This window comes from Mycteria americana, chromosome 18 (assembly GCF_035582795.1).
Source record: "Mycteria americana isolate JAX WOST 10 ecotype Jacksonville Zoo and Gardens chromosome 18, USCA_MyAme_1.0, whole genome shotgun sequence".
NCBI lineage: Eukaryota > Metazoa > Chordata > Aves > Ciconiiformes > Ciconiidae > Mycteria > Mycteria americana.
This window is the reverse complement of record NC_134382.1, coordinates 5,727,754-5,744,336: the sequence shown is the minus strand read 5'-3', so window position 1 is coordinate 5,744,336 and position 16,583 is coordinate 5,727,754. Positions and strand designations below refer to the sequence as shown.

The 16,583-nt window shown below is 43.8% G+C and overlaps 1 protein-coding gene across 1 annotated transcript; it reads right to left on the bottom strand.

Moving 5' to 3' along the window:
- Window positions 1–95: 95 nt before the first annotated feature.
- Window positions 96–15,762, bottom strand: MASP2 (MBL associated serine protease 2). The gene is given in 17 exon segments (XM_075520339.1): window positions 96–255; window positions 257–318; window positions 320–396; window positions 399–558; window positions 561–800; window positions 1,873–2,036; window positions 2,146–2,226; window positions 2,652–2,792; window positions 3,504–3,582; window positions 4,651–4,702; window positions 4,704–4,770; window positions 5,315–5,356; window positions 5,359–5,461; window positions 6,626–6,822; window positions 13,650–13,781; window positions 14,031–14,208; window positions 15,604–15,762. Coding segments are annotated over 17 exon segments (2,094 nt in total).
- Between the last annotated feature and the right edge of the window lie 821 nt (window positions 15,763–16,583).

Genomic DNA, 16,583 nt, shown 5'->3' with positions numbered 1-16,583 from the left:
CATGAAGGATTTAGTGTTGTTTCCTAAGTATTTAAATACTGTAGCTATTAATGTAATTTAAGTAATAGCTGGGAGGAATTACAAATAAAAGTCTTTTAAGAATTATTTGAAGTAATGCTTTCAATCCAAGGGACATAACTGGTCACTCTTGTACAGACCCCACGCTGCCCCGCAAGAGCACAGTCTAAACCCCAGGACACGAGGCCAACGATGAACCATTTGCTGGCCTGAGCACCCAAGAGCACCAGTGGTCTCTCTCTGCTGTGCCCCTGCCTCGGCTCCAGCCCAGGGCAGGTCTTCTGTTACCAGAAGGGGTTTCTCCATTAAATGGCTGATTTGCGGACACTTCTGTATGGTCTTTCTGGCTGGTGACTACCAACTCGGTATGCAGCAGTAGACAGAAAAGCTCCTCATCTCAGTTCTACCCCCTCATTTGCTCTCATTTGAAATGTCGTCTTTTCCTGGTAAACAACCGGGTGTGACAGTGGTACTAATTGAGACTTTATGCTCCAGTCTAACCAATGCACTATCACTGTCAAAGCTGACAAGCTCATTTTTCTATAACCTTCATGAATAAAAATTTTTTCTGCCCAAGCTGCTTCATAGCAAAATCAGCATTTGTTCAAAATCCCCAATTTAATCCTCAAAGCTGAGGGGTTTCTTTGATCAGCTACAACATCAGCAGCTGTTAGAACCCAGTTGTGATGCAAACACAAACCACCTCCCCCTCCTCCTTGCTCTGTCACTAACATCACTTGCCAGGGGTATTCTCCAGGCTTGGCTCTCCTCCTCCATACGTGCTATGCTCCACAGTGCCACTTCACGTACCACGAACTGCAAAAGAGTGAATGCAGCAATAACTGTTACACATTTTAAGATCTGGACATTGAATTATTATGCTTGTATGGATTAAATTAAGTTAATGATTCTAAATGCAATTCCTAGATTATTTTGGAATGGTAAAATTGCTTGCAAATGAATATTTGATTTAGAGTACAATTTTCATTAGTCAGTATTACATACATCCTTTGGAGAAGTTCTATAATCAAGAGAGACAGTTTTGCTTAGGAATTTGGGCGTAGAGTAGTAAGTGTATTTGTTCTGAATGTAAATTAAGGTAATTGGAATATATGGATATTCTAATCTAAAAGATAAGAGGAACAATTATGCTTTTACATTGTAAAATGTTTCTCCCAAAACTCAGTCTTGAGTAATTGTACAGAGTAACTAATTTAGCAGTTCAAGCATTAAAAAAAATTTTTTTTTAAATCCCCAACCCCATACTCTGCAATAAGGGCATTCAGTGGCTTTTTCCCCCTCATAAATACTTCTGGAGCATGGTTCAGTTTTTTCCTGTCAGAAACAATGCCAAGCAATTGAAAAGCAACAACAATTCCATTAGTTATGAAACTGTATTCTCCAAGAGAGAGCTGCAACAAACCAAAGGTTCAGCTGCTTACTCTCTTCAAGGGGAACTGAACTGAGTTTCTGGCATTAATCTGCAGTGCTAGCAGCAACAGGGAGCCTCAGGCAAGACCAAGGCATGTTAAAATAGTAAACGACGTAACAGATAAATAGCAGGTCAATATTAACAACTACAGGGACTGCCAGTCACACTGTGCGGTTATCGTAACGTTTTTAGTTTTGTTATCGTTCCTCCCTGCTAAACAGCAATTTAGCACTTGCCATTTTGAAAATCAGAGTAACATAGAGATGGTAATCTGATTTTTAAAATGAACATTCTACAATGAGGTGGTTCTGCCTCATCAACCTAAAGGAACTAAAAGAAAACCTAAGCAAGCCATGCTATTATACCTGCTACTTAACTCTTTACATAAAGAATGGACTAGCTTAGCCGAGTAACTTGCTAACCGCCCAGCATCTGTAGTTCACTGCAGGCTGGTATTTAGGAACAAGCTTAGCCCCTTCGTTAGGGGAAAGAGCCTGCAGTTCCAACTCGGGCGCACCTAAGTGCACTACTTCAAAGCAGGCTGCGTCCTTCCGCATCGACCTACGGACAATCTGCCTCTCCGTCTCTGTAATGAAGCGTGACCACGGACCAGCAACAGTCAGTACTAGCTGAGAGCTTCTTAATGATTTTGCAGCAACTGCTAATTCCAGCTATTTTGCACATTCATGCAGTACCTGGTTCACAGACAGGAGGGGTTATTTCTCCTTTGGAATTTTTCCAGTATCCATCATTACTGCATATATATTTACCTGCATCTCACAGAGACCACAAAAATAAGAACAAGCTGGGCGTTGTCTTGAAGTGACGCTCTAGAGGCAGTGTTAGGCGTCGTATTTTAGGTCTCCTTTGAGTTTACTGCAGACTCACAAGAAGGTGACTCCGCATCACTTACCCCCCGGCTATTGGCAGGATCTAATACTATTAAACGCCACTAATTGGGGAATGGTAAGAATGTGTTAAGCTCCCAACTGTTACTGAATTAAGCCTATGTGGGGTACCTTTCAGTATGCTCAGGTACACGTTCCTTAAAAATGCAAATAATACTTCCCAAAGTTAACGGCCTTTGTATTGTGTTTCAGAAAGGTTCTGCTGACCTTTACCAGCATGTCTATGTAAGCCAGGGGTACTCACTCTGCACACCACCAGGACCAAGAACCACTCTTAATCTGACGTTTAGGACCTACTGTTATTATTAGCCTCCATGGTGCAGATGTACCTTCACACTGGTACTGAATTTCAGCATTGTAGGTGGTCTTCTCAGGCCCCATAACATATGTAACAGCACCCCTGCCTCTGTCCGCAGGTTGACCACAGTCAACAACTAAAGCAGATCAAAAATACATTAATAAAAAAACCCCGTAGAGTGCTGAAAAAGTCAACCTAATCAAGCAGGATTCAACTGTGAGCTACTGGGAATGGTACAAGGCCTCTTGAGAGAACAGAAACAGAAATGCCGGTGAGGGCTCTGTGCTCACAGCTGGGCAGGCAGGCATTAATAACACCACGGCTGAGTACTGGCAGCTGGAAAGGTTTTAGTAGATTCTGCGCTTTCCTCAGAAAATCTGCACTCCCATCCATTAGATTAAGCTGTGAGTGTGCAAGACTCACGCTGCACACCATGTACGCAGGAAACCGATGCCTATGTTAATGAATACAGACTAATTAAAGATAAATGGTACCAGTACTCTAAGAGTACAGGTACTATATTTTTCTCCTATGATTATGATGCTTTTGCTAGTTACATAAAACTGTCAGGAGATTGTACGCTATTTCAAAGGACACTACCACACTTTCTTTTTTTGTTTTTAAATAACCATCAGTGCTTTTTAAAGATTTTAAAGAATGGCAGAAATTGAAACACCTTCCAACTTACAAATACAAAATGCACTTTGACAAGAAATGGAATAGTTACCAAGCAGAAGAAAATGTTTCTCATACTGCAACTTCTATCATTGTCTTTGCAAAACCAATGTTTTAACTATAACTATTCACACAGAAATTTTCAAATTCGCAAATATTAGCACTGACTTACTGATGCACTTTTCCATTGTTTTGTTCCAAGAAGCATCCTTTGGACATTCCGCTACAAAAGACATCACAACATTTTAATTCTCCAAGAAGCATGAATAGAAATAAAAGGTCAAATTAATTCCACATCAAACAGGGTTAATTACAGAAAAACAACATCGGTTACACATTTATTTGCTCATTCGTAAGGGAAAAACAATAACTAGATTTTTATTTGCTTAAAATGTCTTTCCTAAACATACTGCTTTGCTGCACTACTTTCAGAGTGGGAAAAGGTAAATAGTTCTTATGCCATCACCATATACATATGCTGTGGGTGCTAATAAAGGCCATAGTGGACGGCTGTGCACGTGAGGGAGCGTTACCCTTTCTGCAACCTGGAGGCTAATTTGCATTTGTTGTGTAGCAGTTCCACCACTTACACCTGCCTTGCCACCAGCAGCAATGGCGCACAGCGCTGGCCAGTGCATTTCAAGGACAACACGGAATACAGTCTTCATTGATCTATTCCCGTACGCACCCAGCTTTCCGACTATCCCCAGTTCAACACTAACCCTCGCATCAGTTCAGTTATTCTGGGTTTCCACATAAACAGTAAATGTGTAAAACTATCAAATCAGAGAGATTATAAAATAACTGTTGAGGTAAGCCTCTGCCTTCCTAAAACACAATCACCTAACTGTGATTTCAAAATTTTGCTGTAAGCATACACGGACTAGAGTATCTTCCGAAACTGCCTGCTGGGAAGCAGGATGTTATTAAGAACTAAGTCTGAAATGCAGCATTCAGCAGGAATGACCAAGTATTCCAGTTTTAACTTCCCTGGAGAGATGTAGCGACAAATGAAAGAACATTAAAAATTCTCGCTACACTGATCTTGTGAAATCTTTTGTAAAATCATTCTCCTCTTCCAACATAATTACAAGCAAATCTCCAAGCAGCAGTGTTCACAGAGTGTCAGCATGGGCATACACACACAGAGAAACAGAATTCTTTGGGGAGGATATCAAAGAAAGGGCAATTGCTAACAAATTCAGTGTCCTGAATACACCTCATAATGTGAGCAACAGCAATTGTCAATGGGAAAAGGCACCTACATGTTTAATCCCTGAGAAGTTAAGTCCGATAGGGCTGACAGCGGCATGGTTCACCTACTTCAAGTAGCAATACCCGATGTCACAAGAGAGAGCACAGTGGTCACCCAGTGTACTGCGCTTGCACTGGTGCGATGTGACCATGGGGTGGTGCTTCAGGACTGGGACACGGCAAACCTGCAGAGGATCAGAAAACAGAATATTCCCCTTAAGAGCGAATTCGTTACTTACTGCTAAAGGCTCTTAGGGGAAAAACCCACCCTTTCTCTGCCCCTTCTCTACACTGTTTCACTCACATGGACACAGATCTACAACTACCGAGAATAAAAGGAAAAACTGTGACTGCCTTACCGTGAGGCTCTCACATCAAAGGTGTGCAGTGACCTGCACGGGGCCCAGCTACACTGACAGGACTAGCCCAGTATGTCTCTTGCCTAAACACGCACCTCGTAACTCTTGACAAGTTGGGAAAATTGTTCCCTAAAATAAAATCATATGCCTGAACTCGAGCTGAACTGTAAGATCAGCTGGAATTCTGGAGTTCTCTTAAAACTTTACTTCAAAAGTAAACTACCTACGTTGTTTAATAGGTATGCTGCTGAAAACTAAGCAGGGAACCACTGTTTGGAAGCACCACTATTTGGTCACTATTCAGGCCTTTCCAGAATAAAGTTGTGGGAATAGTTTGGTCTTGAGAACTAAACAGAGGTCTCCTACCCACCTGTTGCCATGTATTTCATCTTCCACCCAGTGTGTGCTCCGAGATATCAGTTATGAAAGTAATATTCACAATACTAGCCCGTGCCTCAATTTTTGCAGGCAATGTCTTTCCACAGAATGGGCCAAATTGCTTTTTGGGTGTTTTAACCTGAAAAGAATGAGAGAAGGCAAACCGACTGTCTTTACTCCTTCCCCCATGAGGCTTATGGAAGAACAAACTGATTTTAATACCATGACTCCCTGAATTGAAATGGTCCTTTCTTGCAAAGTTTAAAAAACCAGGCAGGTGGTTAGAGTGATGGCTTGTCACTGGTAACTCACAGAACGCCCTTTCTCCAAGCACCCTAAGTGCTGTGGAATTCCTGGGAAGCAATCACTGTGTCCATTTTATAGATAAGCAAACTGAACGCAAAAGATTTAGCTGACTCCCCTGGCATCACTGATCTGTGATAAGAGGTTGTGATGAAATCTATCAAGTCATCACACATATGTGTGCTTGTTTTTGCTTTTGGTGAATTTCCCAACAGAGGAAGGTATTGAAAGAAAAAAAACCAGCAAAACTGTGAAGGGATGAGAAGAAATGAACGAGGAGAGATACAGGGAAATTAAACTGCAAATTTGGCTTGTATCAAAAATAGCGTGGCCAGCAGGACTAGGGCAGTGATCGTGCCCCTGCACTCGGCACTGGTGAGGCCGCACCTCGAATGCTGTGTTCAGTGTTGGGCCCCTCACTCCCAGAGAGACATTGAGGGGCTGGAGCGTGTCCAGAGAAGGGCAACGGAGCTGGGGAAGGGTCTGGAGCACAAGGCTGATGGGGAGCGGCTGAGGGACCTGGGGTTGTTCAGCCTGGAGAAAAGGAGGCTGAGGGGAGACCTCATCACTCTCTACAACGGCCTGAAAGGAGGCTGTAGAGAGGTGGGGTCGGTCTCTTCTCCCAGGTCACAAGTGATAGGGCGAGAGGAAATGGCCTCCAGTTGCTCCAGGGGAGGTTTAGACTGGATATTAGGAAAAATTTCTTCACCGAAAGGGTTCTCCAGCACTGGAACAGGCTGCCCAGGGCAGTGGTGGAGTCGCCATCCCTGGAGGTATTTAAAAGCCGTTTGGATGAGGTGCTTAGGGACATGGTGTAGTGGTGGGCTTGGCAGTGTTAGGTTTACGGTTGGACTCCATGATCTTAAAGGTCTTTTCCAACCTAAACGATTCTGTGATTCTGTGAAATTAACATGGTGAGACACAGGCTGAAGAAGATGCAGTAAAAGAACTGGGCCTGTCTCACAAAAGCTGTGATGACATGCAATAAACCTCACCTTACCTTAAGGACATCATAGGGGCACAACACTCCTGGGTGTGTCTCCACATTAAAGGTCTCCGTGAATTCCAGCATGATCAGGAAGCCATCTTCTACCTGGATACCGTAGCTGCAGGAGCTGAGCAGGGATTAAGGTGTTGGATAGTCAGGGCTGGCGATTTCTCCAGTTCTTTCAGTAAAAACCTGACTCTGACAGTGAGCTAGGGGAAAAAAAAAAACCCAACAGAAAATTAGGATCATGGTCAGTTCAGCCGTACTGGGTAAAGGTAGTGGATCTTTCTCTACACTAGTCTATCCCTTCGAGAAAGTTTCAGAGCCACTTATGAAATGAAGCCACCTATGAATGAAGCTAGTCCCACACATCTCACCAGCAGGCATCTGTCAGTGTTGAGAAAATAGCCCTCTCTCCCTCTCTTTTGTGGTAGGACCAGGGCACGAGCATTATCCAGCACTCCTACCTCAGAAGTGGTGCAGGGAAGGAGACCGGGAAAGCAGCACTTAAGACAGTCACAGGGCTGGAGGTCAGAAATAAGTGCGATAGCTGGAAGCTCGTCAGAAACATCCCAAGCTGTTAAATTTGCACTGGAGTGTGTAGAGTGCTAGGATAGCTATCAGCTCCTCAATTCCAGAAGCCTCTGAATGCAGCTCTTTCTTTTTAATGCCTTTGTTGCCAGACATTTAGAATGTAATTGTATTCTCTGAGCAAAACCAGCTGTGCCTCTTGCCAGCACAATTGGAGCCACAAATGCTCCCTGCTGAAGAGAAGCAAGAAGGAACAGCCACAAGTGCCCCGAGGATCTCTGCTTGTTGACAGCATCTGATCGCTGTGAAGTGGTGCTTTGATCAGCTGGTAACAAAGGCTTTATGATGTGCTGCAAAAGCTGTATGAGCAATCCTTTAACTGATGAGGAATGCTGGACTGGCTGATAACACCGGCATATTTTTGCCCCACTGTGACACTGAATTAACTGTAAGAGGGAAATTGTTTGACTTTGAATTGTATCCTCAAACACACCATGTTAACCTTCACCAACAAAAATGCCATGATCCAGTCATTAACTCCAGATTATCATCTAAAATAGACCACACAGTTTAAGGTTGTCATTTTAATGGAAGGGGACCAAGTTTTGAATGAGAAAATGAACATTTTTGACCCTTAGCTAACCATGGATTTCGTTAGCCAAGATTCTTAAGCTCCTTTTACTTCAGAGAATGAAACCTGCTTGCATCCTATACCTATGCAGCAGCCCTACTTGCTGCTACAAGGAAGTATTCAGATACAAGCATTTACTTGGAAAGCAAAGCAGGAATGGGCAAAAGGATAATCTTTTTGTTTTATGTTTGTGTGGCTCTTAGCACAACTACCATACCACAACACAAGTAATGATGCACTTGGGTACCAAGTGCTTCTTTTAGCACAAGCTGTAAATTCAGAACAAGCTTGCTCTGTCCATCTTCCCAGAAAGTTATGAGCAGCTGCTTTTATTTGACATAAACCTATCCATCACCACAGTGACTGAGCTCCTGTGCCTGCTCTACTCTGAATTCATTCTCCTAGGTTTTCAAACACAGCTGACAAATACACAGAGTACAACAGTTAATAAATACCTAGAAATCCTATTCTGTTAAAACTGAGCACTCTCCTCATTTTTAAATCCTGTTTGAAATGCCTCTCTTGGTCCAAAGAAGCAGAGAAAGCTTGACTAATTCACCTGGAGGTTCTGGCTGCCTCTGAATCTAGCCTAACAGCACACTTTCAGCAGAAATCTGTTGAGCTACAATGGGAATTAAATCTTTTCCCTTTATGCTATACTCGTAGAGGATTATCAGCAAGTGGGTTTTTTCCTTAATTGTTATTACCTCATCTTTCCCAGCTAAATGCACGTTTCTGTAATTCCACTGATTGTGCCTCAAACTACAGAAGCATTTGATGGCTATGTAAGAATAGAGCATGTTTTCCAGCACACTCTCCTGAGCTGCTGCAGGTGCTGCTTACAATACTGCCAGTGACACAGAGTTCACTGCCTCTCCCCAGGCTTTAAGGTCCCACTATAATGCCTCCTTCTACCTGCTGCAAGCCCAGGTTAAGAAACACCCCAAAACCCAAAACCTACTTGATATGCAGCTTTAGCAGTATATTGCTCACAGCCATGTAAGTGCAAAAAGATCTGCTTCTCTTAAAAACTGAAATTTCCTCATGCTACTAATATCTGTCCCAGCCCTACAGCCCCTACAGGAGTAGTCTGGAGGCAATTATAGGAAGAGATAGCAATGAAAATATGAAATCCTTGGGTGTGAAAAAAGACTCAGCGTGAAGCATACAAGCCACAATATAACGAGTACTATCTTTACACCCCTAACTCCCTACTGAAATCATTAGGAAGTTAGATTCTCAAATCTTCTGCTAGTTCTGCATCAGAATCCTTTCCTATTACCTACAAAACCATTTTTCCCTGGGCATGGGATCTACTGTGTAAAGAAGGGATACTCAGGTTGGTAAGGTTAAATTCTCTCTTACAAGAACCTCAGAGCTAGAAGGCAGCAACACCTTGGCTTCTATTTACCGTAATGATTATGTCATCTTCCTTCCTTAAAGTATGTTTAAAGGAATGTTATTAGTCTAAAGCTCAGCATGAAAACATGTAAGAGAGAAATGGTGGAGAAAAGACCACTGTGTGGTAACACACACCCACATGCACACACACATACATGCATGTAGAGACAGAGAGACACTGCATATAACCAAACACTATAGTTTCTGAAAGCTGTTTACTTTCTCTAGTAATAAAAGGGTAAAAGGGACACATGATGAAATTAAAGGCCAAAACCCACAAATCTGATACAAAAACAGGATTAAGAAATAGCATATAATTCATCTGTGCAAAGTGTTGTCATATGAAATTTAAGGCAAACTTTTATATGCTAGTGCCATAAGTTCAGCTCAAGCTAAGTAGCATACAGACAACACAGGATCTATTGCACAGGATTACGCTTCTATATGGGAGTATACTTTAAAAACCACTTACTGAACTGTATCTTCCACTGAAGCATAAGATGCTGGCCAGTATCAAAGGCAGGAGATTGGACTCGAGGGATCCTTACCCGGATCCATTCTAGCAATGCGTATTCCAGAATTGCTCTGAGCTGCCCAGGTGCTAGTTGAGAGGCTCTTCAGGGCACTGATTGCTCTACGTTCACATAGCAAAAAATAGCACCACACCTCTGCACAGAGCTGGGATCCCCATACGCTGTTACAGTACACATAAAAACAGTGCCCCATTAATACCCTAGGAATTCAGAAAACTGGCCTTCACCTTGTTTTGAAGGACTAAAGAAGGAGAAAGATAGAGACTAATAGTTCTTCATGCTTCATTACATCTGTCTTCCTTAAACTCAGTTTCCTAATTTTGATGTGAGATTTTCATAATACAGTTTGGAAAAATGTGAGTCATCACCAATAAACTCTCTTGACTTGTGCTCACATGAGTAGCCAAAACGAGCTGATCCAACAGAAGATACTCTGCTAGTCCAAGGGAATTTGCAGCTTGAAGATGAAAAGGCTTAGACTGGACCTTACTTTTCTCCTAATATCTCCTGGATGTGGCCGCTGGGAGTTCCCTTTGTCAGGGCAGTATTTTTTTCCATAAGTCTGCAAGCAAGAAAGTCAAACTAGCCAGCACAAAAAGGATCAAATAATTTTTTAACATCTGCCAGCAGAAATGCTGTCCCTTGACTTCTCAGTCCAAGCTTTAGAGCTGTCCAGAGAGTGCTCAATTATGCTTAGGCCATATTTTTATTAGAATCACAGTGAGCTGTTTGCCAGAGGCTTGAACTCTGAAAAATGACCCCCTCAAAACTTGCAAGTCATTGTCATTGGCTCATTAGGTCTCCAATGAAAGGTGGGTCATAAATTGTATCACTAAGCCATGACAAAATTTCAAGCAGCTTTGATCACAATTCACTGTGACCATGAAACAGCTTCTGAACAAGATTAAATACAGAAGCCTTGGTAACTGCTTGCACAGCCACTCTACCCCCAAATCAGTTCTCTGCAGCATCTACCTTCTACAACACTTACTAAGCCTCTTCCCAGCAAGTCAAGGCAGTGACGATACCTCTCATTTTGCATATGGATGTTCAAAGCTGGTATCAAGTGACTTGCCCAAGACAACACAGAAGTCTGCAAATGCAGTGACCTGAAATGAGTCAAGTGTCTCATCTAAAAGGCTCTCTGTCCCTCCCATGCTCACTTGGAAAAGGGTTCCTCCCCCATTTACTCCAGGCACTAAAAAGCAGAGACGGGGTTGGAGAAGCAGAGCCTTATAAATTACAATTAAAAGCAACTCCTGCTAAATTGCAGAAATAAGGAAATGGTGGTCAACTAATGTTCCTTAATCCCTTGAGCTTTTTAAACAAAGCGTTGTTTTATCTTCAGCAGTTCACCTACAGCTGCTCAGCTCTGACTTGTCAACCTCTTGTAATAATCTTCATGTTTCTCCTGTTAGAGTTGGGGAGCTCTAATCACTGACAAGTATGGAGCACGGCATTTCTCCAACACATTTCAAGAAGATGGTCCCTGTCCAAAGAGGGTACAGTCTAAAAGGACAACAAATGGGTATTAACGTGGAGCAGTGAGAGGCACTGTGAGGGACTGAGACACTATCAATCAACAACACAAGCAATTGCACTGAAGAACAGCATTCCTTGTGTTGCATCTATTGTGGGGAGGGCACTGTTGCCTTCCCTTGTATGAAGGCAAGACACCTAAGCTGCCCTGGTGACTTTCATATTACTTTATCAAACTCTGAGGCTTTGCTTACCAGAACACATTTCATCCATAAAGCTAGGCTCCCAATGGGAGATATGGCCAGAATCACAAAATTTGGATAAAAAAAAATTCAAACCTTTCCAAAGAGTGAATGGGCTCTGAACGTAAATAGTTTCAATCTACAAGCCTGGGTGCAGACAAGAGCACATCTAAAAGGAACATTAGGGAACAAATCTGTGGTTCTGGTGCTTTTGCAGTTTAAGAGCTATGGAAGGTCAAGCAACAAGAGCTGGACAAGAAATTCAAGAGTCTTCAGGTAGCTGTGATGCTCAGGGGCCTTTCACAATGGCTTCTCTCTTATCAGCTCCTGCCTTATCTACCTTCTTCTTTCCACAGTGACACATGGGAAACGCAAGAAAATGAATGCTCCACAAGGAGCATTCATCTGCTTCAGCATCATCAACCCATTCATCCATCTGCTTCAACAAGGAACAGCCTCTTTATTGTCTGCAGGAGGCAGGTCTGAAAGGCAAGGAACCAAGACATACAAGTCACCGAGCAAGAGAAGCCTGCAGCCCTTGGGTGAAATGCAACAGGCAGGTCAGGAGGGAGGGCAAACCAGCTCTTCCCAGCACATCTGTCTCCATCTCTGCCTAAGCGAGGAGAATCTTAATTATCTCATGCTGGAAAATAAAGGAGAGAAAAAAAAAGAGCCTGTCAATATCAGCCTGCTCAGACAGGAGCCCAAAAATCAAAGGAGCAGCTTTTGCCCTCATCTCATGAAGGCAATCTGCAGAGACCTTTGCTTTGCAGCCCAGCCCAGTGGCCGGAGCGGCTTCAGCGCTTGTGTCTAAAGGCCTCTGAAATGTGAACAGGTTCCAGCACGTCAGCTGGAACTGCTGTAACAGTAATTCCCAATGCGCACGTCTCCACCCCTCAGGGTTGCCCAGCCCTTCAATACTGCTTATAAGCTCCCTCTGCTAGCATTATGTTCAAGGAGGGGGGCATAAGTGTGCACACATGAATGGTCAACACAAAGCTGCTAGTCTGCTAGTTCACAGCTATTCATTTTGTACCTTCACATTAAGACCAGGCACATGCCTTATAGTGTAAGTAAATCCATATACTTGTGCTAAAAGCCAACACTTTAGGAAGGGGAGATTGAATTAATAAGTCTGTTCCAATACACTGGGGATATGAGGAGTTTGAATCTTGAATCAGATCCAGGCAGCCACGGCTGGAGAGGGTTTGTAATAGGCTGGAGTTGGGAAGCTAAGTGCCAAGGTGGCCTTAAGCCCTGGAAGTTAGATCCAATTCTGCATTTCAGCATGGGGGAGCTCAAAGAAACTATCTTCCCATCTATGACAATATTTAGTGAACAGCATGTGCGCTGGTTCTTTCCAGACAGGATTCAGCTCCAGGTGGGGAAAGCTGCACCCACAAAGGATGAATCTGACACCACGTGTAGGCACACGTTTCACTGCAAAGCAAATCCTGAGGTGCTGATCACTGTGCTGATTCAGACACACTTTGCTGCCTGACGACACATAAGCTTTCCCTAGTTGTGAACTGAGAAGCACAGCCAGGCAGAAGTCAGCTAGGTAAACCTCATGCTGTATGCCCTTCTGAACAAGAGATCTGTGCCTGGCTTTGTCTCCCATTTAATGAGTGGATCATTGTATCTGGTGTCAGTGATATGTGGACCGTGCTGCTTCTTGGCCTGCATCCTTCCAGTGAGAGTAAGCAAACTATTTCTCCATTAGACTTTGCAACTCAAGTGTTGTTTTTTCCAACGCATCTACTAACTTGGGTCCAGAACACTCAGTATCTCAGTACCCAGGGGCCAAGATACACTCAGTTCTGCAAGGCTGGCTGCACCGGCAGCCACGAATACTGAAAGTGTCTGGAGTGGGCAGTGTAAGACAAGTTTCTTGCTTCTCCATTCAATCTGTCTGAAGCTGAATACAGGTGGATGCTGTCTAAGAAGTAATCAAAACCAATTACCAGTGCACCATTTTACTGCGACACAATATTGCTATCTGTAACGGCAGCAATTAGCCCCCAGCCACTCTGCAAACCAGGGCCTCTGCCCACAGCCCTGACTAACCCCCTGTACCTTCTTCCAGCTGCACCAGGCACATAGGGAATACTGAAAACAACAACAAAAAACCACAGCTTTCATCTCAATGCTAGTTTTGGGACTGGATTTAAGTGGATGTTGTAGGTAGGGAAGTATCTCCTGATCTAGCAAGAGCTCACCTGTGCATGTCCTCTTGTTTTCATGCAGTGTGTAGCCAATCCGACAGCTGCAGTAGTAGCCCCCCACATAGTTGTGACAGTGATGATTGCAGAGGGGTTCACCATCAAATAGCTGTTTGCACTCATCAATATCTAATGGGTGAAGCACAGAATTAGGCAACCAACACCCTTCAACAACACTTCGTCTTGGTCTGAGCCACTCTGTTTTGTGAGGTTGGCTTGTTTGCTTTTGGTTGCTGTGTCCTTTTGCATCTGCCTCCGTACAATGAGACCACCTTCTCCCACCTCACACCAGCAGCCACAGTCTGTGAGAGCACAGGGGAGCACCAACCCCACCAACAGCTGTGTCTCTTTCATCTACAAGAGGGGCTGGTCTCTTACCTTCAGCAGCGTAAAAGGCCTCAAAGCCTGTGAATAGTTTCTCATTGGAGTAGTCAGACCGAAACACTACCATGAGGTGGTTGTCAACGGAGACGTATGTCTTGTTGCCCGGAGCCTCCTCAGTGTCTGTACTATCCTTTCCACATAGTGTAGCCAAGGTCCTCCCACCAGAGCTCAGCTGCAAAATGGGCAGACAAATCTACCAGATGAGCACAGAGCTTTGCTCTTCCCAACCTGCCGTCATGGCTTGGAAAGCATGTGTTTAATGGTGTGAGAAAGGAGGCTTGGATGCTCTCAAAAGGTGCTTCTGGAGGTCAATCCAGATCCACGGACAGACAAGAGATTTCCCCTATTCTCTGTGACTTAAGCCCATAATTTTGTCTCCGTTTTTCCTTTCAGAGGCCCACATAACGCTGTGATGGCAGCCTGGGCTATCAGCACCATGCCTTGTTTATAATGCTCTTGTAACTTGGCACTCTCAGTGACAATCAGATCTTGGTAAAGCCAGAGACAACTGGGGTAAAAAGGTTTCATACACTGACAAATTCAAATGTATAGTAAATGGTCTCTTTAAACTAGTGACTCACTTGCTCTATGATTCACTTATTACAGTTCCAGTTCTTCATTTATCTTGTGTTTTTAATACAAGAGAAATGTTCTGATACATGGGGTTCATGTTGCACATGGTAGTGATAGAACTCTGTACTACAGACCTACCAGAAATGAGTACTCTGTCCTGCCCAAAGGAAATTACATGTAGAACACCACGGATTTGGGGAATGGGAGCAAGTTGCCATATAAAACCACGGAAATGCAATCTTCCTAAATGGGAACAAGGCTGCCTGATTTGGTTCCATCAGATTCAAAAGTACTGCTGATGCATTGGTTTTGCACGCTCCCTGTGTATACAGCTCCCTCTTTAATGTATATCAGGCCTGTGCAAACAACAAAACGAGTGCAGAGGTAGCATGGCCTCAAATCAGCGGCAGGGCTGCCTAGACTAGAGCACATGCTAGCACATGGAGTACAAACTTTTCAGGGATGCCACTGATCACGCACACACTTCCCGAAGACAGTATCTTTGTGTCTTTTCCTGAGGTGGTTTCTCACATTAGCTAGCAAACACACGACAGCAAGTGTTGCAAATGCGCGTTTAGACAAGCTGACAGTATCTTGTTTAGACTATCGCTTACACTTTTACAGTCTCCCATTATACTCTGTGTAAAGCACTACTTGTTAATTTAAAACACACATTGTAACTTCAGCAAAATGAAGCTCAAATGTTGTTTTGGGCAAAATTTCAAACCTTTTGCTCCACAAGAGGGGAACATCAGAATTTTCTGAGCACAACCAACTCAAACTTTCAGATGTTTCAACATGACAACCAATTCTACTTCCTGGTCCCATGGGCCTCAATAAATACATCATTTAGAAATCAGCTGAGTCTGAACTTTACTAGCAGACTAGAAGCAAGTGCTTACAACAGTTATGTTGGTCCTGCATGTGTCCAGGATCACATATACACAGTTTTTAAGAACTTAGCCTGCTACATGTCACACTGCCCTACACATACCTTCACATAATCGTATTCACACAGGTAGGACAGCTCCAGGTTGAAATGCGTGAAGTAGATGCGGACAGAAAATCCCTTGGGGACAGTAATATTCCAAATTCTCTCCTTGTGATTTGGGTAGGCATTTGGGAAGTTGGGGGACGTGATCCTCCCATACATTTTCTGCAGCACAATGCTGCTGCTTACTCCACTATAAAGAATAGCTAGCAAGACAAACAGCCTGTGTCAAAGGAACAGAGATTAATGGAGAAAGAGTGAGCATCAACTCAGATCATACCCCAAAAGCCACACATCCAAGTTGCCAGTCTCAGTACCAAATCACAGATATCCCAGCACTAGCTGAAATCTTCATGCCCAACACCCTTCTCACTTGACAATGGAAGAAATCAGAAGGTATCAGTGGAGTCATACTGTAGTAACAGCTAAACAAGATGAGAATCACACTTTGTGCTTTCTAAGGCCTGCACAAAGCCAAGTGGCCAGAGGAGCTGGGGAGGTCCCTGAGACTGCACTCACCTCATCGTGTTGCTCTCCTGTCTGAGCCTGCTCTGCTCTGAGCCCTGGGGAAGGAACCTCTTCTGGTGTATTTGCATTTGGGGGTGGATGTATTTATTGTGTGTCCTCTGCTGTGTTTGTCTGGATGTTGAACTCTGATGTTTATCTCCCTTCCACCCCCTTCAGCCTGCTGAGTTCTGGGAACAGCAATTACTAAAAACCAGGCTTGTGTTCAGCACATGAGGCCTCAGTCAATGACTGGGAGAGGCAGACAGAGATGGAGCAGATGGATTAGGGATGCTGCAGGCTCTTGGAGGGAGCCGTTGTATGGCAGCTGTGCAGGAAGGCAGGCAGTGGGAGGAGGCAGTGGGAGAGTGGCTCCAGACAGTGTCGGCATGGGGGAGCGAGGGGAGCTGGGCAATGCTCTTTCCCTCTAACCAACTGATCTACAATTACTATTAATGCAAACAGCATGTTAGTGGAAG